Below are 26,488 nucleotides of genomic sequence, written 5' to 3' on the forward strand. Positions count from 1 at the left end.
CAGAGCCCTCCCTTCGAGCCTTTGGCGTCTTGTGAGCTTAAGATCTTGTCAATGAAGACAGTGCTCCTGACGGCATTGGCCTCGATCAAGAGGGTAGGGGACCTGCATGCACTTTCGGTCAACGAATCGTGCCTAGAGTTCGGGCCAGGTAACTCTCACGTCGTCCTGAGACCCCGGCCCGGATATGTGCCCAAGGTTCCTACCACTCCCTTCCGGGATCAGGTGGTGAACCTGCAAGCGCTGCCTTCGGAGGAGGCAGACCCAGCCCTGGCTTTGCTGTGTCCGGTCCGCGCTCTTCGTGCTTACGTTGACCGGACCCAAAGCCTTCGGACCTCAGAGCAACTCTTCGTCTGTTACGGAGGCCAGCAGAAGGGAAAGGCTGTCTCCAAGCAGAGGTTAGCCCACTGGATAGTGGATGCTATAGTCTTGGGCTACCAGTCCCAAGACGTGCCTTGCCCGTTCGGTGTAAGAGCTCACTCCACTCGGAGTGTTGCTTCTTCCTGGGCGCTGGCGCAAGGCGCCTCGCTGACAGACATATGTAGAGCTGCGGGCTGGGCGACACCTAACACGTTTGCTAGATTCTATAGCTTACGTGTAGAGCCGGTATCTTCCCGCATCCTCGCCCCCAGTGGCCAGGAGCGCTAAGTGCCCGTTCTAAGTGTCGGCTTGCGAAACGCCACTCCCGCCCTCTGGGCCGGATACGTGCGTCTATTGTCTCCAGTTGTGTTCCCCGGGAAACCGGCTAACCCTGTCGAGCTCCTCCGTCACCCCTCCGGTGTCAGACGTTGCGGACCGTCTGACGCCAGGCCTGCACCCGTATGCTTGTAAACGTGGCTGTAGGCTGGGTTCCATATGTAGCGGTTCCCTCACGGCAACCCCATATGTGTATTCTTCCACGGTATCAGCTACCCTTCGGGCTAGCCCCGTGTCTTTCCCTCGACAGAGCCCGCTCTGTCGTCTCTGGGCGTGTTCTTTCCCCCCTTCAATCAGGCTGGAACCACCCCAGAGACTGCCATATGTTGCACTACCCTGCCAGGTTAGTCCTTATGTGTATTCTGCCACCTCTCCTTCCCTGAAGGACGTGGCCCCGCAGCGTACCCTCTCTCTCAAGTACGAGGTAGGCACGCTTTCCCAGCGTTATCCAATAGTCATTCTGAGTGGGTCTTGCAGAAACAGCAGTGACTGTACTCCCTGCTTGAAGCCCTGACTTCCGTACCATACTAGACGGTGCAGTGCGCTCAAGCAGGACGCTGGAAGGGCCAGCATCCTGGCGTTTTCCATAGGGATCCCATTCGTCGGTTCAGTTCTGACGTACGTCGAACGTGACCGACTGAAAGGGAACGTCTCGGTTACGTATGTAACCCTCGTTCCCTGAAGGAGGGAACGGAGACGTACGTCCCGTCGCCAGATGCTGTGCTTCCGCTGGGAGTCCGGTCACCTTTCGGCTCCTCAGTAGGAAAAGCGCTGATCTACCATTCCACTTCCTATTTATACCCGCGCTGCGGGGCGGAGCGTGGAATGCGTGATCGCATGCCAAATTTAATTGGCTCGTTGTTAGATGCTCGAAGTAGGATTGGTCTCTAAAGTAAGATCCCATTCGTCGGTTCAGTTCTGACGTACGTCTCCGTTCCCTCCTTCAGGGAACGAGGGTTACATACGTAACCGAGACGTTTTATTTATTATTTAACTATTGGAGGTTTGGGTCCTTATTTTCAATTTCACTGAGTTTATTCATTTTGAGAAATACTGAATCTGTTGAGCCAGTGAGATGAGTAAATGCATGCACACATTTAGTCTAGAACTACAGACAACTTCAGGCAAAAGTCGATTTTTCTCTGCAAGTAGAGCTCATTCAAGCCCATTTTTAATCCGTCGAAATCACGGCACCAATCAGAAACGTTGCTTTACACGATGATGACAGCGCAGCGACGGTGAAGCAGATTTTGTACATTGCTAAGATGGATCTTTGTCTGTTTTGGTCTGTTTTAAGCCATTTAAACTTTTCCTTTTCGTTAAAATCCGAGCAAAGATCAACACTGGCCTCCAGATGTGGATTGCACCAGCTACTGATGAGGAGTGTGATCTCACACACACACACACACACACACACACACACACACACACACACACACACATGTTGGTCTATGTGGTTTACAGGGACTCTCCATAGGCGTAATGGTTTTTATACTGTACAAACCGTATTTTCTATCCCCCTACACTGCCCCTAAACCTACCCATCACACACACACACACACACACACATACACACACACACACACACACACACACACACAGCCCCTAAACCTACCCATCACAGGAAACATTCTGCATTTTTACTTTCTCAAAAAAACATCATTTAGTATGTTTTTAAGGCCATTTGAATTATGAGGACATTTGATATGTCCTCATAAACCACATTTATAGTGTAATACCAGTGTAATACCCATGTAGTTATACAAATTTGTGTCCTCATAAACCACATAAACAGGCACACACACACACACGCACACACACACACACACACACACACACACACACACACACACACACACACACACACACACACACACACACACACACACACACACACACACACAAACACACACACCTACACACACACACACACACACACACACACACACCTGGATCTGGCCTTTCTGTGCTTATTTCCTCACACTAGATCAGCTAGTCATGTAAAAATAGTAAATAAATAACTAGCGTAACTATGATCTAGTCTGAAAATGTTCTAACGCATCTGAAATGACTTGTGAATTTGAATAAAGTTTGTGAGACACAATTTTCCAAAGACTCACCAATATTATTTTATTTTCAAAATATTGCAAACGGCGTTCTAATCGCGATACAGACGCCTTACAGCGGCGACGAATGCGATCAGAGCTCGATGATTTCTGTTCCACCGTCAATCCGAGATGTTCCAGTCGCTCTGCGATGCTTTTAGGTTTTCCAAAATTTTACACAAATGTTGATTGAGTGGCGGTGGACACTATGATCAGCTATTATCATATTTCTTTTACAACAGCGGCAAAAGTCGTCAGAAGCCATTGCAACATCTTCCTCGAAATCACAAACAGAGAATTGCTGTCTCAGATATTTCTCCGTCGCTCTGCATACATCATCGTCCATTGGTGACACACACACACACACACACACACACACACACACACACACACACACACACACACACACACACACACACACACACACACAGAGAATGCTCTGGTTTTAATTATTCTATTAGCCGTCATGTTTACACACAACATCTCTGCACTCACGATTTGTCTCAACATGAGGACAGGAGAGTTTATTTTAATAAAAAAAAGTAACTCAAAAATGTTGCTGCAATGTAATGGGTTACTTTTCTAGTTACTTGAAAAAAGTCATCTGATTACGTAACTCAAGTTACTTGAACTGACATTTTGACATAATTGTGTTGTTGGCATTAAAAAGAAAGAGCTCAGTTCACTGTTGGTTTGTTTTTTAAAAACATCTATATACAGTTTTTATAACTTTGTATTTCTGTTTTAGTTAGCAGGCTATATCGGGATAAGCTAAAGCTTCAAATAAGTTTTTTTTTTTTTCAGTTAACATTAATTTAATTTCATGTAATGAAGATTGTCTAATGGTTTTACTTAACTGTTATAATCCTGATACTTTATTGAATCTGTGTCAAATACTGTTCTTTCCTCCTGACTATGAATAAATTGAAGTTTCATAAACTAATTTTGGGAGAAGCACGCGCAGACAATTAAATCTAACTAAACACAGGTGGAGCAGGCTCAGATAATTAAACCTAAATTGAACACAAGAGGAGCACATCAAACTAATCAGTTAATCAATGATAGGAGGTGTATATAGACAGTTCCTCAGCATCCCACCACCACCCCTTCTCCGCACTTACTTACTTGGCAAAATTTCCAAGCCCGGAGCCCTTCCCGTTTTCATCTGTGAAAAAGGTCGTTGATGAAAATTATGACGAAAATTATTCATCAACAAAATAAACACTGGCATGAAAGGTAATTTTCAAAAATCCATAACAGGGGCATTTTAAAGGGCGGTTCTCTGTGTTTTTTTCTAGGCTTGGTTGTGTTTATGGGGCGCAGTATAACATGTCTTAATACTTCTTTTTTTTTTAACGCCGTATTTTTCCTTCTATTCTCCATTTATTCCCCACCGCTGTCTGTCCTTTGAACGGCTCGTTTGCTTCCTGCTTCTATGAAGCCCCTCCCCCGAAAAACGCAATGGTCTTAGATGGCCAAATGTAGTTTCCTGTATTTTTATTGGCTGAAGTGCCAAGCACAGGTTAAGGCCACGCCCTTTCCCATTAAGGCAGAAGTCACATCTGCGGAGACTAGCGAGGGTTTATGATGTCACCAACCCAGGAAGAAGCTCGTTGTAGTCCAAACCGGCCATTTTTGTAGGCAATAAACTGCCGTGACTTTAAAAGACAATATCTCCGTTTGCGTTGAACTTTCAGCGCTGTAACTTTGCAGATACTGTTTATTCTCAAGCAGCGACATTACACACTAACTAAAGTTAAAAAACTCAAATCGCATGCAGCCACCCATTTAAGCTAAAACGGCTTGCCACACTGTTCAGCCGCTGGGTGGTTCAAGTTCAGTAGTAATGGGTTTATTACCTAAACGTTGCGAGGGAACTTCCCCGGAGCAACGAAACGAATGAATGGAGCTATGTCTCAAAACCTCAAAAGGGTTTCTAAGCAAGCAGAAAGCCCAAAACGATGCCTAGGTACTAGTAGGCATCTCACTGGGTTTAAAACACCTCCGCTCTTTCGTTTTTCTGTTCTGGCGAAGTTAAGTTCATTCGCAAAGTTTAGAAAACGAATATCGAGACGAGCTATTGTGTCGAGGGTTTGGTGGCTGGTGGCGTTCTCCGCATGAGACATGCTTTAATCGGTCGTGCATGTCAAGAAAACCCGCTGTGAATTTAAATGTGCTTTCTAAAGGGAAACGCGACAGATGGATCAATAGCCTATCATCTGCGCTAGATGTGCATGCTTTGGTTGAATGTCATGTAAAGGATACACCCGGAGGAGGGGGTCCCTCGTGCATGAGACTTTAGAGAGAAACCGAGAGACTAACCTGCAATTGGATCCTACACAAGTCAATCCCACATGTGGGTGGGCGGTAGATTCAGAGCCGCACACCCAGGAAAGTTTGTACAACAAAAGGTTGTCTGAAAGTTGCACACCAACCACATGCGCGCGGGCACGAATAGTCTACTACGAAAATCTGTATGCGCTAGAAAAATTAAAATTAATAAAAAAGCATTTGAAAAAGTAATACCTTATTCAGCTCGGTTTCATTCAAGCCACGATCATGTCATACTTGTGGATTCTCGTCCTTGGAAGTTTAGTCGTGACTGGAGTAAAGATGCAAGGTAAGTCTTGGGAGAAAAAAACTTTCACATTTTAAAGAAAAATGCTAAATAATGCAAAGTGGTTTTGTTTCCATTTTTTTAATGCATAAATTAATAAGTAGCTAGATGAAATAGCATGTCTTTGTTTGGTATAAATCATCACGTTTGCCACAAAATGACTATTAATGCTCATATATATGAGTCCTGTGTTATTGGGCACTAAAATAAGACCCTTGGAGATGGAGAGTGACTTGCTAGACATGTTGAAGTAGTAAAGGCTTTTCCCACCCCTTTGTACATTGTGTTCTTGACTAACAGCTTTGGCTAGTCTCTCAATGACTTCATCCATAACTCTGAAATATCCACAGGATGGACCCAAATGTTACGGATTGGGAGGAACACATGTAGAAAGGTCGATCAGCCATTAAAACTCTGAATATTGGGGAAGCACGCCCTCCTTGATGGTGATTTACGGGGCTGTTTATTGCAAAATATGTGAAATTTCATCCAGATGTAGATGGGAGACATGTATTTAGTTCAGTGTTGTAAAGTGAGAAAGACTGAGGTGTAGTTTCAGAAATGTAATCTAGTCCCAGATGTAGACCACACCCTACATGGAGAACTCAGGATGCTTTTGATGCACCCGAGGGAGTTTGCGTGCACACAGCAATGCCTCCTGCATTCATTGGATTTTTATATTTTGGTAGGGATTGTGCAAAGGGACTCTCTTTGTTCACAGGCTCCTGTTTGTGTGGACAGGTGTGTCACCATCCTCCTCTCTACTCAGAGTAAACTTCTTTTGTTTCGCCTAATCTGACCACTACCAACTGTGCCAACAACATCAAATCACAGAGAGGCTCTGGAAATTAAAAGCTGGAGGGGCAAAATCACCAAAGTGTGTTCATTACTAATTGTGCAAATACAAGCAGGATTTCTCTTGAATCGAAAGCCACTGGAACGTGACAAACTCAGGAGGTGTTGCATAATGGATCTGCGTCATTTTATAACCCCAAAAATGCGTGAGTTCACTATAAAACAAAGCCATGGACAGACACTAACAATGTGCTTTAAAACTCAAGATGCACCTGGTTTAAATAAAAATCATTCTAAGAATTACTTACTCACTGTTGCATTTTAGAATAACAGTAGATAATTCTGATCATGTTATGATTGATAACCATAGGGCACATACTAAACTCCATTATTAATAAAGCACTAACAGCTAAAATCAGATGTTTTTAAATGCATCATGTGAATATAAAAATGTAAAATGTAAAATATAATGTACGAAAAAGAGATTTGGATTGATAAATATGTTAATATACTATATCATTAGCACTATTAAAGAGTAAGTGAGCTTCAGATGACATTAATGCTAATGTAAATGTAAAAATGAGCATGCACAATACGCTACTGCACTGTAAAAAAAATATTGTTGGTTTAACTTAAAAAAGTAAGTAACCTGGTTGCCTTAAAACGTTGAGTTCATTGAAATAAAAAAAAAAATGAGTTAATACAATGAAGGAAATTGGTTTAATAAATAGAAATAGTGCTGGGCAACGATTCCATTTTTTTATCGCGATTAATCGTAAATTTTAATAATGACTACAGAAGTGCTGCTAAATGAACAAAAGCGCAATAACATATGGTTTGCAAACACTTAAAAAAAATAAGGTGCTTTCTACAGCAGTTAAAAGTTAGTAACAGTTACAATATTTCTTAAACATTAATTTAATCAAATGAAATTAATCAAATGACATACATATATATATATTGATTCTGTAGTAATATTCTCATCAGTGTTCTGTCAGTTTTTACACAGGCCGACTTAAATCTGCATATTTGTGATATTCACCCCAGGCCGTTATTTAATTTTATAAAGGCCATTTTTTAAATCTTATTAAATGTATGCATCATCTTTCATGTTAAATTCTTACATTTGATTAATAAATTCAGTTATAATAGTAAAGACACTATAGGCTGTTACCAATCAAATTAAATAATTTAAACTGCAAAGTTATAAGATTGATGTTCTCAATAAAACATGCAATCATACTTTTAAACATAACCACCAATAGGGGGCAGCAGGTGATCGTCTTCATGAGTGAGTCATTGAGTCGTTCATTCAAATGATTCATTCAAAACACTGAATCATTCAGTAACACCACACCACGCTGAGTGTTGCTTTCCTCTGGAACTATTTCCGTCGGTGAAATCATCGGTGAAATGGAACAACAAAAGGTGGTTTGGATCTAAAATATAAGGGACTTAATATTAATTAGGCTACTGTTTATTGAACTAGGCTACACAATTCACGATTGCAAAGTCGACTTGTGTTATTAACAATATCATAAATCATAAATATCAATAAGCACAGAAAGCTCAGTTTTCCCCCAGTGTGTCTCTTCTGTGAGTTTATATCGCTGCTCAGTGGTTTAGATTTCTCCACGAATGTCTCTCAGAGACGGGCAGCGCGAGCCTCAACGCGACTAACGTACCAGAGGCAGAGATACACTCATCAATCGCTGTTTACATTGAATATAATAAAAACAACTAAAAAATCTGAATCATTCTCGCGTTTCTGGTTATTTTAATATTTATTTGTCCCAGACAAAGAATGTCAGCCCTTGGCTTCGGCTACAGACAGCGCTGTATTCTCCTGACCAATGGTTTGTCTGTGTGTGTATTCTCCTGACCAATGGTTTGTCTGTGTGTGTATTCTCCTGACCAATGGTTTGTCTGTGTGTGTATTCTCCTGACCAATGGTTTGTCTGTGTGTGTATTCTCCTGACCAATGGTTTGTCTGTGTGTGTATTCTCCTGACCAATGGTTTGTCTGTGTGTGTATTCTCCTGACCAATGGTTTGTCTGTGTGTGTATTCTCCTGACCAATGGTTTGTCTGTGTGTGTATTCTCCTGACCAATGGTTTGTCTGTGTGTGTATTCTCCTGACCAATGGTTTGTCTGTGTGTGTATTCTCCTGACCAATGGTTTGTCTGTGTGTGTATTCTCCTGACCAATGGTTTGTCTGTGTGTGTATTCTCTTGACCAATGGTTTGTCTGTGTGTGTATTCTCCTGACCAATGGTTTGTCTGTGTGTGTATTCTCCTGACCAATGGTTTGTCTGTGTGTGTATTCTCCTGACCAATGGTTTGTCTGTGTGTGTATTCTCCTGACCAATGGTTTGTCTGTGTGTGTATTCTCCTGACCAATGGTTTGTCTGTGTGTGTATTCTCCTGACCAATGGTTTGTCTGTGTGTGTATTCTCCTGACCAATGGTTTGTCTGTGTGTGTATTCTCCTGACCAATGGTTTGTCTGTGTGTGTATTCTCCTGACCAATGGTTTGTCTGTGTGTGTATTCTCCTGACCAATGGTTTGTCTGTGTGTGTATTCTCCTGACCAATGGTTTGTCTGTGTGTGTATTCAGAGGCAGTGAGCAACGGCCTTTCAATATAATCATAAATAACTAACGTTACGTTAATGCGCGATAAAATAATTGTCGGCGTTAATTAATTAATGCGTTAACGCGATAATACCGTGTTAACTTGCCCAGCCCTAATAGCAACTCTAAAATATATAAAAAATTTAAAATTTTTGTAAAACTTACAAAATCTGGGTGATGTCAATTCTCAAAAATGTTTTATTACCTCAAAATTAAGGCAACCAGGTAACTTAATTTTTAAATATTTTTTTACAGTGTATACTGCAAATACACACACAAGCATTCATACATTTAAGAAGAAAAATATATATGTGTATTGAAATATATATACTATATATCAGGGGCGTTTTTAGGATTTTCATTTTAGGGGGGCTTAGCCCGCATTGAGGGTAGCCTATGGAAAAAAAAAAAAAAATCACACTTTAGTCTGGGGTCCAAATTGCGCTATTAACTAGTAGCTTACTAACATGCATACCCATAGGATGTTGGCTGTTAATTATTACGTATAAAGCTAATATTAATACCTTATTGCATGGCCATATTGTAGCATACATGCATTAATCACACCCAATAATGTTGGCAGGTTTATAATCACAGAGATCCCAAATGTTAGGAGGGTTCAGGGGCATGGTCCCCCAAGAACATTTGATTTCTATGATCTACATATGTGCATTTTAAGATGTTCTGAAGGCCAAAAAATTAGATAACAATAGCTTATAAACCATATCACTGGGCAGTAGATTATTGTCTCTCTTATCTCCACATCTCTCTTTTTCTCTGTTTTTATCTTGCCCTGTCTCTTCATAACGCTGAGCTTTGACTGATATAGTTTTTCCATTTTCGTCAGTGAAGAAAGTAAAAATATGGTTTACATATTAACATACTGATATTTATATGTTTTATGAATAATTTTCTTAGACATGTTAATTTACTGTTTATTAAAGTTGAAGTTTATTAAATTAATTATCTATATAAACACATTCATTACTAATATGCCCAATGAGATTTTTTTAATTTACTGAAGGTTACAAATGGAATTATACACTCTAAAAAATGCTGGGTTAAAAACAACCCAAGTTGGGTTGAAAATGCACTGACCCAACAATTGAGTTGTTTTAACCCAATGGTTGAGTTGTTTTAACCCAATGGTTGAGTTGTTCTTACCCAGCAATTGGGTTGTCTTAAGCAACATTTAACCCAACCACTGGGTTAAAACAACTCAACCATTGGGTTAAAACAACTCAATTGTTGGGTCGGTGCATTTTCAACCCAACTTGGGTTGTTTTTAACCCAGCATTTTTTAGAGTGTATTAATGTACAATATATAGGCCTACACATTCATCATCAATATGCCTAATCTGATGAAAATGGCTTTGTTAATATTTCTTGTTCGTTAATTAGGCTACATTATGAATCACACAGGCACAATTTTAACTCAAAATGACGAAATTAGACAAATGATTATTCATTTGCCTGAATATCTTGTCTATTGTTTAACATTTCTGACTTAAAGCAGCAGCTGTCAAACATAAATGTTTATTTCAACGGCTTACATTTCTCTCACTTTACGCTGCTAAAATTCACACTCATGGCCTCAGCAGTTTCTGTGTGACCATAAAGCCCGCCTACTCTGATTTGATTGGTTTTCTCAATTATTTTGACATTGTGGAGCGGTGACAGACCAATGAGTCTCTGATTTACACACACACACACACACACACACACCTCTGCTTCTGACGTGCGGCAGCGAATTGAAGAACTCAACACACAGACAGACCAAAAGACGGGACGAAGCTTTAGCCTGCCGCAAGTTTCATATGTTCTGTCACCGTCCCATATACGGGACGCCTGCATTTACTTCACTATATTTCACTTAAATCCGAATGTAATCATGACAAACTATATATTGTTGGAAAGGTCTAACACTCCCGAAGAGATATGTCCATTGTTTTATGATAAAAGATTACATGATGACAGTAAAATAGTCATTTATGACGAGAGTGCCCCTCAAAAAAAAAATCTACATCATAACAGCAGTTGTAACCTTTAACTACTTTGTAATGAAAATCTTTTCTTATCTTGACAAAAACACCTATCGTTGGAAAGGTATGAGTCTCAATGTTCCATATTTGGTGACTGTTTTATGATGGAGGTGATATTTAGACTGAAATTTACAAGAAAATACATCAAATAAACAATCAATGGAAATTGAATGACACCCGGTGGCTATTTTTGGTATAGCGCCTAAACAAAATCTCATGGGGACTTCAATTTTTGTGATATCAACTTCAAATTTAGAACACAATTTGGTTAGACATATGGCTTTGATTTCATAGTACTTTTAGAGTAAAACATGTTGTTAAATATTTATTTTATATAAAATAAATAATATTTAGTACTGTATTTTTCATTTTCAATAAATTTAAACTTCCATAACTTTTCTATAATTTTATATTTTGAAATGCTTTCACTTCATCTTTAAATCAAGACCAAACTTAAGTCTATATTCCAAAGCATTCATGAATTACAGCCCTTTACGTTTAGATAGTGCATTTTCATGACTATTCTCAAAAGGGCGGGTGACAGTTAAGGGGTTAAGGGTTAATCACATATTTTTGGGGCTGAGGCACACGTTTAGGGGTAAGGGCTGAAGCCCCCTAAAAACTGCCTAGCGACGCCCATGCTATATATACATTACTTCGTATAGCATTGGTTGACATAAACTAATGATGAAAAAGAGCCTATACTTCTAAACATTTATTAATCACAGTTATTGTTAATTTCAACAGTTGCTAACTCCTTATTAAAACCAAAAGTTGTATCTGTTAATAGTCAAACTTTAGATTAGTGTCCAATTGTCACTATTAACTATGATTTTTGCTTTCAATATACTTCTAATCACTGCTTATTAATAGTTAGTAAGATAAATAATAATTAATATGTGCTTTATAAGTACTAATAAACAGCCAGTATCCTAGTAATATGCATGAAAATAAGCAATGGACTCGAGCTAAAATGAAATGTAGTTGTACTTTCATTAAATAATATATAACAAGATTAATGAATACTGTAATGTATTGATAATTGATAATTATTAATATTGTGAATTAACTAACGTTAACTAATGGGACCGTAAGTGTAAAGACTGTTTATCACAACATTATGAATTACAGTATGAAAAATAGATTTATGTAATTTTAAATTATTATTTAATAAGTAAAAAAAGGCATGCAACAAATATATATATATAGGCTATATTAAAAGTTATTAAAATTATGAAAGCATCATGAAAGCTTAAATGAACTCAGGATATTTCTGGATTTATTATTTATTGGGCTATATAGGTTCGATTTAACATTATATAGCCTAATGCTGTTTTTGTTGTTGTGTTTTTCAGAAGATGGAGGGGACGTTGCTGAGAACGGCGGTGAGTTTTGATATATTTGATATATACTATAATAACTGCCATGTTTTGTGACCACGCCCTTCTCCAAACGTCCTCAGCTCTGTGCCAAAGCTATAAAACTGAACATTGTGCAGCTCTCACGTCAGGCTAATTTTACAGTTCCTCGTAAGAGCGCTCTGTGTTTATTCAAGTAAACCCTTTGACGCGGTCCAACATATCACCTGTCTCACAATAAACATGATAAATATGGGTTGCTAATTTACCTGTCTCATATCCAGAGTCTCCGGCAGATGACCTTGCATCAACCGTTCCTGATGAAGGTGATGATAAGCTTTTATCTCTGGATGCAATACATTCACAGGGTAACACTTTATTTTAGGGTTCAGGTATTAACTATTAACTAGTTGCTTATGATCATGTATATTACTATGATATTGTCTGTTTATTAGCACTTCTAAAGCTCATATTAATGCCTTATTCTTCATGACCTTACTCTACATCTCTTAATCCGACCCAATACCTAAACTTAAATGATACAAAAACTACCTTACTAACTATTAATAAGCAGTAAATTAGGAGTTTATTGAGGAAAAAGTCATAGTTAATAGTGAATATGTGTTCCCTATACTAAAGTGTTACCATTCACAGCAGTGCTTCTCAACTGGCAACAGGGAGCAATGATATTAAAGGGATGGTTGACCCCAAAATTAAATTGTTATGTTGATCTGCTGACCCCCAGGGCATCATCGGTGTGTTTGTTTCTTCAGGAGAACACAAATGAAGATTTTTAACTCAGCCGTTGCTCGTATAATGCGTGTCAATGGGGTGTATTTCTATGAGAGTGAAAAACACACAGACATACGAATCCATATTAAACCCTGAGACTCGTGGAGACACACTGATGTCTTAAGACACGAAACCATCGCTTTCTGCCAGAAACACAACAGTATTTGTGTTATTTTACCTCATATCAGACGAATCTCATCTAGTGTTCCCAACGCCATTACTTCTGCTGAAGAAGGTCAAAATACCGGCGCGATCATAGATATATTTACGTAGATGCCTCATTCGACCGATCAACGAAGGCACTAATGAGGCATATATATATATCCATGATCGCGCCGGTATTTTGACCTTCTTTAGCAGAAGTAATGGCGTTGGGAACACTAGATGAGATTCGTCTGATATGAGGTAAAATAACACAAATACTGTTGTGTTTCTGGCAGAAAGCGATCGTTTCGTGTCTTAAGACATCAGTGTGTCTCCACGAGCCTCAGGGTTTAATATGGATTCGTATGTCTGTGTGTTTTTCACTCTCATAGAAATACACCCCATTGACATGCATTATACGAGCAACGGCTGAGTTAAAAATCTTCATTTGTGTTCTTCTGAAGAAACACACACACCGATGATGCCCTGGGGGTCAGCAGATCAACATCATTTTTGGGTCAACTATCCCTTTAATAACCAGCTTTAAAGAGGGAGTAGAAACCCTTCCAATGCCCTTCTTCGCTGTTGACGTCAAAGAAATGTGCAAATGTGTAGTCAAATGAAACAGAGGCAGCCCTCATGCCTAAAAACCAGAAGCGAAATGAAAAACAAAAGAAAATATGATGCAGGTGACATAAAATACGGGTTTGGTCGCCACTTGATATCCGACAAAAAAAGAGTCCCGAGGCAAAACCAGTTGAGAAACACTGATCTACATCATATCACTCAAAGCAAGAGATCTTACATGAACTCACAGGAGCGTCACGCCTGTATTTTGTAGTTATTTTAAGGATTATGATTCCTATAGCAGCGTATTTCTCTAGATGTACAGATGTGCATGGGGTGGATAAAATAACACTTTAATACACTTTGTACTTCAATATCTTAATGGACGTTCGTCCATCCTTTGCTGTTCCTTACTGCGATGTTACACCATTGTGCTAGAAGAAACATCTTCTAATTTAAAAGTTGCACACTCTAGAAACAAATGTTTTACATTATAAAAATTACATTCGTAAAATAACAGAGAAGGGACTGACATTATCCAGTAATTTTATGGACATTTCCATTAACCCTAAAACACAACTCAATGCAGTGCATGTGTTAAATTACAGGTAAAACACCTGTAAAAACATTTTTTTATGGAAAATCCTGTTAAATTAATACAGAATATTGTGTGTTGAGTATTTCAGCAGCTTAAACTGAAATAATGCTTAACCAAACTACACTGAGCACTTAATCATTTGTAGCACAAACACATTTTTTAAAGTTGAAATTATAATTTTATTAAGTTTCTGCAGTTTTTTTACATCTTACACTACCAGTCAAAATTAAGGCTGCATTTTTTTAAATAAAAAATACAGTAAAAATTGTGAAGTATTATTATAATGTAAATCAGCTGTTCTCTACACTGTAAAAAATTATTTGTTGACTTAACTTAATATATTTTGTTATCTTTTTGCATTGGTTTTTTTAAGTTTCTCTTACTTATTTGGATAAGTTATCTGAACTAATTCCATTTAGTAATAAAAACTTCCCCTTCAGTTTTCTGAACTTAAATGTTCTAGTCATCATAACTTCAGTTTAGTTTTCTGAACTTAAATGTTCTAGTCATCATAACGTCACTTCAGTTTTCTGAACTTAAATGTTCTAGTCATCATAACTTCAGTTTAGTTTTCTGAACTTAAATGTTCTAGTCATCATAACTTCACTTCAGTTTTCTGAACTTAAATGTTCTAGTCATCATAACTTCAGTTTAGTTTTCTGAACTTAAATGTTCTAGTCATCATAACTTCACTTCAGTTTTCTGAACTTAAATGTTCTAGTCATCATAACTTCACTTCAGTTTTCTGAACTTAAATGTTCTAGTCATCATAACTTCAGTTTAGTTTTCTGAACTTAAATGTTCTAGTCATCATAACTTCAGTTTAGTTTTCTGAACTTAAATGTTCTAGTCATCATAACTTCACTTCAGTTTTCTGAACTTAAATGTTCTAGTCATCATAACTTCAGTTTAGTTTTCTGAACTTAAATGTTCTAGTCATCATAACTTCACTTCAGTTTTCTGAACTTAAATGTTCTAGTCATCATAACTTCAGTTTAGTTTTCTGAACTTAAATGTTCTAGTCATCATAACTTCACTTCAGTTTTCTGAACTTAAATGTTCTAGTCATCATAACTTCACTTCAGTTTTCTGAACTTAAATGTTCTAGTCATCATAACTTCACTTCAGTTTTCTGAACTTAAATGTTCTAGTCATCATAACTTCAGTTTAGTTTTCTGAACTTAAATGTTCTAGTCATCATAACTTCAGTTTAGTTTTCTGAACTTAAATGTTCTAGTCATCATAACTTCACTTCAGTTTTCTGAACTTAAATGTTCTAGTCATCATAACTTCAGTTTAGTTTTCTGAACTTAAATGTTCTAGTCATCATAACTTCAGTTTAGTTTTCTGAACTTAAATGTTCTAGTCATCATAACTTCAGTTTAGTTTTCTGAACTTAAATGTTCTAGTCATCATAACTTCACTTCAGTTTTCTGAACTTAAATGTTCTAGTCATCATAACTTCAGTTTAGTTTTCTGAACTTAAATGTTCTAGTCATCATAACTTCAGTTTAGTTTTCTGAACTTAAATGTTCTAGTCATCATAACTTCACTTCAGTTTTCTGAACTTAAATGTTCTAGTCATCATAACTTCAGTTTAGTTTTCTGAACTTAAATGTTCTAGTCATCATAACTTCACTTCAGTTTTCTGAACTTAAATGTTCTAGTCATCATAACTTCAGTTTAGTTTTCTGAACTTAAATGTTCTAGTCATCATAACTTCCCCTTCAGTTTTCTGAACTTAAATGTTCTAGTCATCATAACTTCAGTTTAGTTTTCTGAACTTAAATGTTCTAGTCATCATAACTTCCCCTTCAGTTTTCTGAACTTAAATGTTCTAGTCATCATAACTTCACTTCAGTTTTCTGAACTTAAATGTTCTAGTCATCATAACTTCACTTCAGTTTTCTGAACTTAAATGTTCTAGTCATCATAACTTCAGTTTAGTTTTCTGAACTTAAATGTTCTAGTCATCATAACTTCACTTCAGTTTTCTGAACTTAAATGTTCTAGTCATCATAACTTCAGTTTAGTTTTCTGAACTTAAATGTTCTAGTCATCATAACTTCACTTCAGTTTTCTGAACTTAAATGTTCTAGTCATCATAACTTCACTTCAGTTTTCTGAACTTAAATGTTCTAGTCATCATAACTTCACTTCAGTTTTCTGAACTTAAATGTTCTAGTCATCATAACTTCAGTTTAGTTTTCTGAACTTAAATGTTCTAGTCATCATAACTTCACTTCAGTTTTCTGAACTTAAATGTTCTAGTCATCATAACTTCAGTTTAGTTTTCTGAACTTAAATGTTCTAGTCATCATAACTTCACTTCAGTTTTCTGAACTTAAATGTTCTAGTCATCATAACTTCAGTTTAGTTTTCTGAACTTAAATGTTCTAGTCATCATAACTTCACTTCAGTTTTCTGAACTTAAATGTTCTAGTCATCATAACTTCAGTTTAGTTTTCTGAACTTAAATGTTCTAGTCATCATAACTTCACTTCAGTTTTCTGAACTTAAATGTTCTAGTCATCATAACTTCACTTCAGTTTTCTGAACTTAAATGTTCTAGTCATCATAACTTCACTTCAGTTTTCTGAACTTAAATGTTCTAGTCATCATAACTTCAGTTTAGTTTTCTGAACTTAAATGTTCTAGTCATCATAACTTCACTTTAGTTTTCTGAACTTAAATGTTCTAGTCATCATAACTTCAGTTTAGTTTTCTGAACTTAAATGTTCTAGTCATCATAACTTCACTTCAGTTTTCTGAACTTAAATGTTCTAGTCATCATAACTTCACTTCAGTTTTCTGAACTTAAATGTTCTAGTCATCATAACTTCACTTTAGTTGGTTGCAAAGCTGCTTTAATAAGTATTAATTGCATTACTATATTGATTTGTAAATTACATTTGATTTAGAATAAAACCTATAGCAAATTAAAATCACAGCAACACATCTCAGTACACATTTATATTTATTGCAAAAACAAACACCAAAAACAACCACACAAAAGGTCTGAAATGTCCTTTCTTCAGAAAACTGCAAAAAGAAACGGCACATACTGTTAAACACCTCTGATTTGGCTTTATACCATTTTAATTTAAACTTAATTTAAGTTCATTTTAATTAACAATGTGTAAGCTCTCAAGCTTCAGTACATTTATCAATGAGCATAAACAGCACATATGCACCAGTGTTACCTCACTGCATTTTTTTCAGCTTTGCAGCTCTCCCCAACCATTAAACCTAGATTAAAAATAAAAATAAAATAAAAAGTTGGATAACCTCATAGCTCGAGCCCAAACAGTGTGGCAAAGGCATTTAGGGCATCTTCTAGATCCATGACCACAATCTCTGTCTAGTATGACATCCACATCCACAACATCATCTGGGAAGGCACTATCATGTCTGATGTCCTCACTCATGGTCAAGATGCCCTACATTAACCCCATGAACAATGTCTCTCTCATCATCATCTGGCTGGAAAAAAATGAGACACAGATACAAATTTTAAGTGGTGCTGTCATAAAATATTTATTCAAACATACATTAAAGAACAGCGATACAATAACTAGGCAATATAGTAAATATACTTTTTCTAGCTGACAGAATATTTTTTCTGAGGTAAATGTGACATGACATTGCTTAAAAGCTATTTATTGACGTTTATTAACATTTGCGCAGTTGAAACACTGCAATTACATGAGACAATACAGATTTCATACATTGTACTGTATCTTTAAACATATTCTCTGATGTTCATACATGTTTATTTCATGCTGTATCTACTAGTAAAGTGCAATATTCAAATGCAAAAAAGCAACAAAAACAACATTTAAAACCACTGTCAAATAAAAGGGTTAGTTCACCCAAAAGTGAGAATTAGCCCATGATTTACTCACCCTCAAGCCATCCTAGGTGTATTACATTCTTGTTTCAGACGAATACAATCACAGGGCTTGACATTAAGCATGTTCATGTGCTTGTCCTTCGGACAAGTAAATCGTTCATTCACTTGGCCAAATAAAAAATGTGCTTGTCCGGAAAAAAGTTCGATATTTTTTTGTTTTTCCGTGCGTGTGCGTTGTAAATATAATTTATTCTGAAGCAATATTCTCCCCAGTGTTCAATCAGCTTTGACATATTTAAATATGCATATTTGTGATTTAAAAAAAAAAAATTGAATCATTTGAAATGTATGATATTTTTACCTTTTATAAAGGGAATTTTCCCCCTAATCTTATTAAATAAAGGCTCTGCTTCAGGTTTCATTCTATATTGTTAAATTTGATCAATACATTAAATTAAAATAAGACAATATAAGGGCTGTTACCAATCAAATAAAATAATTTACACTGAAAAATCACAAATACATTAAATAATGTTTTGAGATTTGTAGTTTTGAATAGACAAATACAAATGCTAGAAAGTATGTTTAAACATGAAACTAAACCTCCAGTAGATGGCAGCAGGTGGCCTTCTTAATGAGTGAGCCATTGAGTCGTTCATTCAAACGATTCATTGAAACACTGAATCGTTCAGTTGCTGTGAGACGCGTTACGGTTCTGCTGTGAACGATTTTCGCTGCTGAAATAGAACAAACACACTCAATATTGCATCTAAAATGTAAGTGACTAAGTGAATGTTAATGTAATGTTTATGGAACCGTCATATGAAATCAGAGTCACTTTCTGTCGTGATTGTATTCAGGAAACAGCTTAAATGGCTCTAGTGTTGTAATTTCTCCTCGAGAGGCTGCACGAGTGTCAACAGCGCAAACTTGTTATCGTCATTTCATCATATATTACTATTCACTATCGATCGCCACTTACACTAAATTAATGCACAATCATTCTTGCATTTTGGTGATTCGCTAACGTTAGTTTATTTTTTGTTTTAATCAGGCCCTTGTCCATCGGGCAAGTAAAATTCTCTTTCACTTGTCCCTGACAAGCGTTAATGTTGAGCCCTGAATCAGTGATATTAAAAAAAGTTCTGGCTAATCCAAAAATTATAAATGGCAGTGAATGGCTGCCCAAATTTTGAAGCCCAGAAAAAAAGTGCATCTATCCCAGGGCTCGACATTAACGCTTGTGGATTTTTCGAAGGGACAAGTGAAAGAGAATTTTACTTGCCCGATGGACCTGATTAAAACAAAAAATAGCTAGCGAATCACCAAAATGCAAGAATGATTGCATTAATTTAGTGTAAGTGGCGATTGATAGTGGATAATAATATATAATGAACTGACGATAACAAGGTCGCGCTGTTGACACTTGTGCAGCCTCTAGAGAAGACATTACAACACTTGACCTGTTTTCCTGAATACCACCACGACTGAAAATGACACTGACTTCATATGACAGTTCATAGCAAAACAATTAATTAACATTCACTTAAATTAACATTCCCTTAAGGTCACTTACATTTAAGAAGCAATATTTAATGTTTTGTTCTATTTCAGCAGTGAAAATCATTCAGAGCAGAACCGCAACACGTGTGTTACTGAACGATTCAGCGTTTGAATGAATCGTTTGAATGAACGACTCAATGACTCACTCATTAAAACGGCCACCTGCTACCACCTACTGGAGGTTTGGTTTGATGTTTAAACATTATTGGTCTATCCAAAAATACAAATTTCAAAAAATTATTTAATGCAAATTAAATTTTTCAGTGTAAATTATTTAATGTGATTGGTAACAGCCCTTATTGTGTCTTATTTTAAATTAATGTATAGATCAAATTTTACAATATAAAATGAAACCTGAAGCATAGCCTATATTTAATAAGATTAGAGGGGAAATGCCCTTTATATAAGTTAAAAAATAATAATTAAAAAATTCACAAATATGCAGATTTAAATATGTCAAAGCTGATTGAATACTGGTCAGCATATTGCTTCAGAATAAATTATATTTAAAACACACACACACAAAATATCAAACTTTTTTCTGGACAAGCACATGAACATGCTTAATGTCAAGCCCTGTATCCATTATAAAAATAATCCAGAAGGCTCCGGGGGGTTAATAAAGGCTTCTGGCGGACCGCCTTCAACTTACGAAATAAGTGTAATGCCTCCTGAAGTTCAAAAGGTTTACGCCACGTCCGACGTCATCGTCGTGGCAATTACGTTTTTTTTACACCATGTCCGATGCCGTCGCTGCGCCAGTTGCGTTTTTCTTCCCCTCTACATCCGACGACATCGCCATGCCAGTTACACTTTTTCCGTAACTTTAATACGGAAGGCCGTCCCGCCAGAAGCTACATATTTTACATTATAACTTGTTAAATATGGATTTTTTTTTTTTTTTACACAAACCCATCGATTCACATCAGAATCTCTTTATTAACCCTCCTGGAACCATGTGGATTACTTTTACAATGGATGGATGCACTTTTTTCTGGGCTTAAAAATTTGGACTGCCATTCACTGCCATTTATAATGCTTTAGATTTTTTTTAAATATAACTCCGATTGTATTCGTCTGGAATACACCTAGTATGGCTTGAGGGTGAGTAAATCATGAGGTAATTTTCCTTTTTGGGTGAACTTACCCTTTAATAGTTATTTATTTTACCTGTATCGATTCAAACTCACATTTAATAATTTTCAAGGAGTTTCATGAAACTTATCTGTATCTGATGGCGATCTGAGAGAGAGACCATGCAGTGAAGCGAGATGTAGTTTCATCCGATCCGTAAACCAGTTCAGTTTCTTGTCAAGGAGCAATAGATAAAAACATTTTAAAAAAAATAATTAAAAAAAAACATTTTAGAGGCTTATTGACAACATGTTGCAATGTTTACACTGTACAATGACTCAATGTGATTTAATTAGGGCTGAATACTTCAAATTTCACAATTTGATATTATTTAAATTCATAAAGTTAATATTTACCAGAAATTGCAGCAAATATAGTGAAACGGCTGTCCACCTCCAACCATTCGAACAAATAGACGGCGCGAGTTGTTGAGAGCTCCATGAACCCCGCGAGGTAAAAGCGTGTAACGTTAGGAACTCTGTATTTCAACGGCTCTGGGAGCACAACACACACACACGCACACACAAATATAATTATAAAACAATATAATGTCATAAATGCACTTTGTAGATGAGGTTAAACACGTAACTTACTTTGTGTTATCTTGGTTAAAAGTAAACTCCATGTCTGCACTGCACGGTGAGTCATGTCCCCTGGCCCTGAGAGAAAAGTTTTGGCTCTTTAAACGCGCACAGCATATAAGTTACATATTGGTATAAATCAATAAATTATGAAAAACAAATGGTAAATGAGATAAAACACTTACTTTATAATATTTCCCTGTAAAAAAGTTCTCTCGCCTCAGTCGCCTGTTTCTATCCTCCGCTCTGCACCGCGAGTCAAAGAAGATATCTCTAAGTTTAGGTGCGCACGGACACACACACACACACACACACACACACACACACACACACACACACACACACACACACACACACACACACACACACACACACACACACACACACACACAAACACACACCATCCTACCACAATATAATGTTATAAACTTCATACTGTTAATGAGATAAAACACTATGCCGGTGTAAACACTACTCATTTGCTCAGCATTGCGATTGAATGGAAATGGCGTCTGGTCTGTCAGTCGGTGGGGGAGGGGATACGGGGGCGCGCGCATACAGCACGTGCATTTCCTGGATGTACATAATTATCCTCTCCGCCAGATGGCGCTGTTTTCACTAGCCGTGTTAATACAAAAACTCTTTACTCATTGACTCCTTGAATTAAGACTTGGTTTATATGGTGTGGAATGGTACGTATTAAATACGGTAAGTTAAATAAATGTGCTCATATCTATATAATTAGAGTGTTGTATATAAATCAGCTGCACATAGTAGATTAAGTTTAGTTTACTGTAGTTAAATAAATAGACTAAAGTATAATTGGAGTAAAATCCAGAACAGTTCAACTTATGTTTTTAAGTTAAAACAACAATTATACTTGTTCATTCAACAGAAAATCTAGTGTAGTTATTTCAACATATGTTTTTGAGTTAAAACAACAATTATACTTCTTCACTTAACTTTCAGTCTAGTTGAGGACAAGAAAACTTAAAATGCCTTGTTGTCTGGACAATCTAGTTATATCTACTGAAAAAAAATTGTTGAAATAACAAAATCGCAAATTTTTTTTTTACAGTGTATGTGAATATATAGTAAAGTTTAATTTATTATATTAATTTATCATCAATACTCCAGCCTTCACAAATCATTCTAATATGCTTTAAATGTGTCTAAAGTGACAGTAAAGACATTTATAATATCACAAAAGATTCTATTTCCAATAAATGCTGTTCTTTTGATCTTTCTATTCATCAAATTATCATAAAAATAACAGTTTATCACAATTTTCACAAAAATATGAACTGTTTTCAATCATAAATGTGTGTTGAGCAATATTTCACTGATTCACTGGATTTATGATCGAATAAATGCAGCTTTGCTGAGCAGAAGAAACATTAAAAAATATAAATGATTGCAAACTTTTGACTGGTATTGTAAATGTAGAAAGTAACACACACACACACACACACACACACACCTTAGATCCTTCAGTCATTATGCAGAATAGTTTGACCGCGTCCTGTAAACCAGCCTCATGTTCTCAAGCGATGAATCCGATCCAATGACTTTCTCAAGACGTGTGCCCGTATCATTATGATTCTCCACCATTTCTAACCGTTGGCAGACATTTTTGGCTTTCTCCAAATATAAACCACTGACCAGGTTTTGTGAGTGTGTGCTGGGGAACGTCTTGTTCTGAGCTTCATCTTTGTTCAGGGCATGAAGTGAACGTTTTGTCAAAACTAGCTCTCAAAGGCACCGATTCAGAGGTTTTGTGTGGTTGTTGTTGGATTTAGTAACTAGTTGAGTATCTGTCTGCCTTCCACCAGCATTTCTTTCTAATGCTGTAATGACGAATGAGCCTGTTATTCGACTCGTGCTGCTCTGAGAACACGTTTAGAACGGAAACTTACTGCCGATCAACTCAACACGGCCCTACCAGTCTCTCGCACATTTAATTCGTACAGAGAGTTTGGCCACTCTTGACAAGCGTTGACTTCCTTGAAGGCGGGAACTCTGTTGAAGTTTAAAACGATTGGATGTGCCCAGAGACGCTCTGATTCTGCCTTAAACAATCGCTAACGTTTGGTCGTGATGTATATCATCTCGAAGGGGCGTGTCTAATAATGATGGTGAGAAGAGAGAGTGAGCCAATCAGCAGTAAAGGGGCGTGTCTAATAATGATGGTGAGAAGAGAGAGTGAGCTAATCAGCAGTAAGGGGCGTGTCTAATAATGATGGTGAGAAGAGAGAGTGAGCCAATCGGCATTAAGGGGCGTGTCTAATAATGATGCTGAGAAGAGAGAGTGAGCTAATCAGCAGTAAGGGGCGTGTCTAATAATGATGGTGAGAAGAGAGAGTGAGCCAATCAGCAGTAAGGGGCGTGTCTAATAATGATGGTGAGAAGAGAGAGTGAGCTAATCAGCAGTAAGGGGCGTGTCTAATAATGATGGTGAGAAGAGAGAGTGAGCCAATCAGCAGTAAGGGGCGTGTCAAATAATGATGGTGAGAAGAGAGAGTGAGCCAATCAGCAGTAAAGGGGCGTGTCTAATAATGATTGTGAGAAGAGAGAGTGAGCCAATCAGCGTTAGGGGCGTGTCTAATAATGATTGTGAGAAGAGAGAGTGAGCCAATCGGCATTAAGGGGCGTGTCTAATAATGATGCTGAGAAGAGAGAGTGAGCTAATCAGCAGTAAGGGGCGTGTCTAATAATGATGGTGAGAAGAGAGAGTGAGCCAATCAGCAGTAAGGGGCGTGTCTAATAATGATGGTGAGAAGAGAGAGTGAGCTAATCAGCAGTAAGGGGCGTGTCTAATAATGATGGTGAGAAGAGAGAGTGAGCCAATCAGCAGTAAGGGGCGTGTCAAATAATGATGGTGAGAAGAGAGAGTGAGCCAATCAGCAGTAAAGGGGCGTGTCTAATAATGATTGTGAGAAGAGAGAGTGAGCCAATCAGCAGTAAGGGGCGTGTCTAATAATGATGGTGAGAAGAGAGAGTGAGCCAATCAGCAGTAAGGGGCGTGTCTAATAATGATGGTGAGAAGAGAGAGTGAGCCAATCAGCAGTAAGGGGCGTGTCTAATAATGATGGTGAGAAGAGAGAGTGAGCCAATCAGCAGTAAGGGGCGTGTCTAATAATGATGGTGAGAAGAGAGAGTGAGCCAATCAGCAGTAAGGGGCGTGTCTAATAATGATGCTGAGAAGAGAGAGTGAGCCAATCAGCAGTAAGGGGCGTGTCTAATAATGATGGTGAGAAGAGAGAGTGAGCCAATCAGCAGTAAGGGGCGTGTCTAATAATGATGGTGAGAAGAGAGAGTGAGCCAATCAGCAGTAAGGGGCGTGTCTAATAATGATGCTGAGAAGAGAGAGTGAGCCAATCAGCAGTAAGGGGCGTGTCTAATAATGATGGTGAGAAGAGAGAGTGAGCCAATCAGCAGTAAGGGGCGTGTCTAATAATGATGGTGAGAAGAGAGAGTGAGCCAATCAGCAGTAAGGGGCGTGTCTAATAATGATGGTGAGAAGAGAAAGTGAGCCAATCAGCAGTAAAGGGCGTGTCTAATAATGATGGTGAGAAGAGAGAGTGAGCCAATCAGCAGTAAAGGGGCGTGTCTAATAATGATGCTTAGAAGAGAGAGTGAGCCAATCGGCATTAAGGGGCGTGTCTAATAATGATGCTGAGAAGAGAGAGTGAGCTAATCAGCAGTAAGGGGCATGTCTAATAATGATGCTGAGAAGAGAGAGTGAGCCAATCAGCAGTAAGGGGCGTGTCTAATAATGATGCTGAGAAGAGAGAGTGAGCCAATCAGCAGTAAGGGGCGTGTCTAATAATGATGGTGAGAAGAGAGAGTGAGCCAATCAGCAGTAAGGGGCGTGTCTAATAATGATGGTGAGAAGAGAGAGTGAGCCAATCAGCAGTAAGGGGCGTGTCTAATAATGATGGTGAGAAGAGAAAGTGAGCCAATCAGCAGTAAAGGGCGTGTCTAATAATGATGGTGAGAAGAGAGAGTGAGCCAATCAGCAGTAAAGGGGCGTGTCTAATAATGATGCTTAGAAGAGAGAGTGAGCCAATCGGCATTAAGGGGCGTGTCTAATAATGATGCTGAGAAGAGAGAGTGAGCTAATCAGCAGTAAGGGGCATGTCTAATAATGATGCTGAGAAGAGAGAGTGAGCCAATCAGCAGTAAGGGGCGTGTCTAATAATGATGGTGAGAAGAGAAAGTGAGCCAATCAGCAGTAAAGGGCGTGTCTAATAATGATGGTGAGAAGAGAGAGTGAGCCAATCAGCAGTAAAGGGGCGTGTCTAATAATGATGCTTAGAAGAGAGAGTGAGCCAATCGGCATTAAGGGGCGTGTCTAATAATGATGCTGAGAAGAGAGAGTGAGCTAATCAGCAGTAAGGGGCATGTCTAATAATGATGCTGAGAAGAGAGAGTGAGCCAATCAGCAGTAAGGGGCGTGTCTAATAATGATGGTGAGAAGAGAGAGTGAGCCAATCAGCAGTAAGGGGCGTGTCTAATAATGATGGTAAGAAGAGAAAGTGAGCCAATCAGCAGTAAGGGGTGTCTTTAATAATGATGGTGAGAAGAGAGAGTGAGCCAATCAGCAGTAAAGGGGCATGTCTAATAATGATGGTGAGAAGAGAGAGTGAGCCAATCAGCAGTAAGGGGCGTGTCTAATAATGATGGTGAGAAGAGAGAGTGAGCCAATCAGCAGTAAAGGGGCGTGTCTAATAATAATGCTGAGAAGAGAGAGTGAGCCAATCAGCAGTAAGGGGCGTGTCTAATAATGATGCTGAGAAGAGAGAGTGAGCCAATCAGCAGTAAGGGGCGTGTCTAATAATGATGGTGAGAAGAGAGAGTGAGCCAATCAGCAGTAAGGGGCGTGTCTAATAATGATGGTGAGAAGAGAGAGTGAGCCAATCAGCAGTAAGGGGCGTGTCTAATAATGATGGTGAGAAGAGAAAGTGAGCCAATCAGCAGTAAAGGGCGTGTCTAATAATGATGGTGAGAAGAGAGA

The 26,488-nt window shown here is 37.9% G+C and overlaps 1 protein-coding gene and 1 long non-coding RNA gene across 4 annotated transcripts in view; one reads left to right on the top strand and one right to left on the bottom strand.

The window, feature by feature from the left end:
- Positions 1-5,357: 5,357 nt before the first annotated feature.
- The window catches only part of si:ch211-39i22.1 (brain acid soluble protein 1), a 58,216-nt gene continuing 37,085 nt past the window's right edge, over positions 5,358-26,488 (top strand). Inside the window, exons 1-3 of the mRNA XM_067444836.1 lie at positions 5,358-5,418; positions 12,237-12,266; positions 12,524-12,565. Of these exons, the coding sequence (XP_067300937.1) occupies positions 5,358-5,418; positions 12,237-12,266; positions 12,524-12,565 (133 nt within the window). The remainder of the gene's footprint in view (positions 5,419-12,236; positions 12,267-12,523; positions 12,566-26,488) is intronic.
- LOC137076205 (uncharacterized) lies at positions 17,349-22,321 on the bottom strand. 3 transcript variants are annotated; one of them, XR_010905250.1, is made up of 5 exons: positions 21,657-21,868; positions 21,484-21,543; positions 21,247-21,384; positions 20,947-21,063; positions 17,349-17,823 (listed from the first exon to the last, which is right to left on the bottom strand). It is a non-coding gene; the product is annotated as an uncharacterized lncRNA (long non-coding RNA). The 3 variants fall into 3 exon arrangements; XR_010905251.1 differs by lacking the exon at positions 17,349-17,823 and adding an exon at positions 21,908-22,321 and having other exon boundaries at positions 20,204-21,063; positions 21,657-21,717; XR_010905249.1 differs by lacking the exon at positions 17,349-17,823 and having other exon boundaries at positions 20,204-21,063; positions 21,657-21,867.

This window comes from Pseudorasbora parva, chromosome 5 (assembly GCF_024679245.1).
Source record: "Pseudorasbora parva isolate DD20220531a chromosome 5, ASM2467924v1, whole genome shotgun sequence".
Lineage (NCBI taxonomy): Eukaryota > Metazoa > Chordata > Actinopteri > Cypriniformes > Gobionidae > Pseudorasbora > Pseudorasbora parva.